This window comes from Etheostoma spectabile, chromosome 13, assembly GCF_008692095.1.
Source record: "Etheostoma spectabile isolate EspeVRDwgs_2016 chromosome 13, UIUC_Espe_1.0, whole genome shotgun sequence".
Classification (NCBI taxonomy): domain Eukaryota; kingdom Metazoa; phylum Chordata; class Actinopteri; order Perciformes; family Percidae; genus Etheostoma; species Etheostoma spectabile.
In genome coordinates, this window is record NC_045745.1 from 11023332 (window position 1) to 11026048 (window position 2717).

At 39.5% G+C, this 2717-nt stretch overlaps 1 protein-coding gene across 1 annotated transcript in view; it reads right to left on the reverse strand.

The window, feature by feature from the left end:
• Nucleotides 1-2717, reverse strand: part of psmg1 (proteasome (prosome, macropain) assembly chaperone 1) — a 7789-nt gene that overhangs the window by 3054 nt on the left and 2018 nt on the right. The window contains exons 2-3 of the mRNA XM_032534695.1: nt 2549-2652; nt 1586-1734 (exon numbers count right to left, since the gene is read on the reverse strand). Coding sequence (XP_032390586.1) covers nt 1586-1734; nt 2549-2652 — 253 coding nt within the window. The remainder of the gene's footprint in view (nt 1-1585; nt 1735-2548; nt 2653-2717) is intronic.

The window sequence follows — 2717 nt, forward strand, 5'->3', positions numbered from 1 at the left end:
GAGTTTTTTATCCTGGTTAAATAAAGGTTTGCATGAATGAAAAATGTATAACTTGGAGTAAATGCAATGCTTAATAATAACATAAATAACCAATATTCATTACCCACTCTCCAGCCTGTGGTGTCCTGGTCCTCTCATACTAGGGGCTGCAACCAATGATTATTATTCATTGATTGCTCAGCAGATTATTTTCTTGATTAATTGTTCACTCTACATAACATAAAAATAACTGTTTAAAAAAACAACTCTGATTACAAAATTCTAAAGCACAAGGTGACTTTAATCTAACTAATTAATCTAAAATCATCAAATGTTTGTCATTTTCGTTTGACTTAAAACAATAAATCAATTTTCAAAATAAATATTCTAAGCTTGACCCACCACCTTTGGTCAATACAGGTAAAAATGCCCAGAAATATTTACACAAACAAACTATCTTATAAATGCACTGTAATCATCATTTAATCCGAAGGTTGTCACAACAAGAATTTCCGTAAGTCAGTGATTTGTGAATGAACGGGTGATTGTTGCAGTATCTGTTGTCAACAGCTGCTTTCCACTGTATGGAAGTCTTCTTCTTCAGCTCATTAAATCCCCGCAGCCGTCTGAGAGCGGCAGGACAGAGACGCGTGATAAATCTGACGCTTCACACACGATCGTTCACCATGTTTATCTTAATTAAAATCCTGTGGATACGACACCAGGATGCTCGGGAGTAACCACACACACCTGTCCACACATCAGTCTGGTCGGTTAAACTCTGTATTCTGACAGATTATGGAAGAGACGGCGGATTACCGGGACTCATTAATCCTGTGTGTCATGGCCTACTTTTCAACTTTTGGCAACTGAAGTGGGGTTTCCTGTTTTATTTTTTGAAATGCATTATGGCGCAAACGCTGCTGTAACAGATCAGTTACAACATGACGTGAGATAAAGCAGAATTGAGACTAAAATAGAGTTGGATTCATGCAGTTATATAAAACGGCTTTATTATTGTTTCTATGATTGATATCTATTGTCAATGGAGGCATCTGCATTTCCTACATTTCCCCAATTCCTTCAGGTTTTACTTCTGTTCTTAGCTTGACAACTGAGCACAGCCGTTATAATGGGCTGTTACGTAATATGTAAGAATTTGAACACACTAATTTAATTTTAGGGGCAGCTGTGGCTCAGTGGTAGAGCGCTCGACTGCCAATTGGAAGGTTAGTTAGTAGTTTGATCCCTGGCCCTGCAGTCGCATGTCAAAGTGTCCTTCGGCAAGACACTGAACCCCGAGTTGCCCCCCCCGATGCTGCGCCATTACAGAATGAATGTGGGCGATTGTTAATCTGATGAGCAGGTGGCACCTTGTGTATAGTGTATGAATGTATATGAATGTATATGAATGTATGTGAATGTATATAAATGTATGCGAATGGAGAATGGTTCCTGTGCCATGTAAAAGCGCTTTGAGTAGTCAAGACTAGAAAAATAAAATATCAAAAGCAAACTCATCAAACTAAATGATTATTATTTAGTTTACAAAGCTGAGGCGCTTTCTGAGGCATTAATCACATAGCACACACATGCTGTCACTCACTGATGGGTTGTCCTTGTGTCTGTAGAAAGCACATGCTGTCTCCTCCTCGCTGGTTATCCCAGTTCCTGCCCGGCTCCTCTCGTTCCACACTGATGCATGTCCCACTGCGGCCCAGTTTTCAGAGGTGAGAACGTACACTGACAGAAACCCTGTGAAGACAGATCCTCTCAGCATTCCACAACAGCTCACATGTAAGACACACCTGCATGCTTTTCTCACAGCGGACGTTGGGACAGGTGTAACGACTATCCGTTAGAGCTGAAACGATGAATTGACTAGTTCATCGACAGAAAACCAATTAGCAAGTGAGGATTGTCTGCTTTGATTTGGTGTATGTGACGGTAAACTGAACATGTTTGGGGATCACACCGTTAGTCAACCAAACCATAGACTGTAAAAATATAAAACAAGCAATTTGAAGACATCATCTTGTGATTTATCAAACTGTGATGGTCAATTTTAAATTTTCCCCTAACATTTTAGAGACAAAACGATCAGAAAATAATCAACAGGTTAATTGGTAATAAAAAATAACCGGTAGTTGTAGCCCTTCTACATTAATGGCTTCACATTCACATCTCGCGGGTTTAGTGACAAACTAAACGGAATAAAACCATCTTTAGTTTTAAGGATCATAAGCACCAACACGCACGCCAAAACAAATGTTAAAGCTGTAAAGTTGCTTTTATTTATATTAAATGAGTCTGTAGGTGAGAAAAAGTGTGCTGATTTGTAGCAATTATTATGTTGAACAAATTAATTACCAATCAAAGCATTTGCTCATTACTGAGCTTAGCTTAAAAAAAAAAAACATTCCTGGAAATCTGTGTTGTTGCAGAGCTAACTGCGCTGGGATACAATATTATCCAATTTCATCACACGGATTATTAAAGTTTAATTTGATCTGTGATAGTGGGTGTGCTGTTAGATTAACTCATCACAGGTTGTGTAGCGTGCACTCACTGGCAGCGTTGTGTCCCACAGCGAGGACGAAGTCCGAACATTGCAACTTGTTTCCGGACTTCAGCGACTCCGAGACTTCAGGGCTCCAGTGAAGATTAACCGTCCTGATGGAGAAGTGACATTGGTTAACCCTCATGTTGTCCACGGGTCAAATTGACCCATTTTCCTA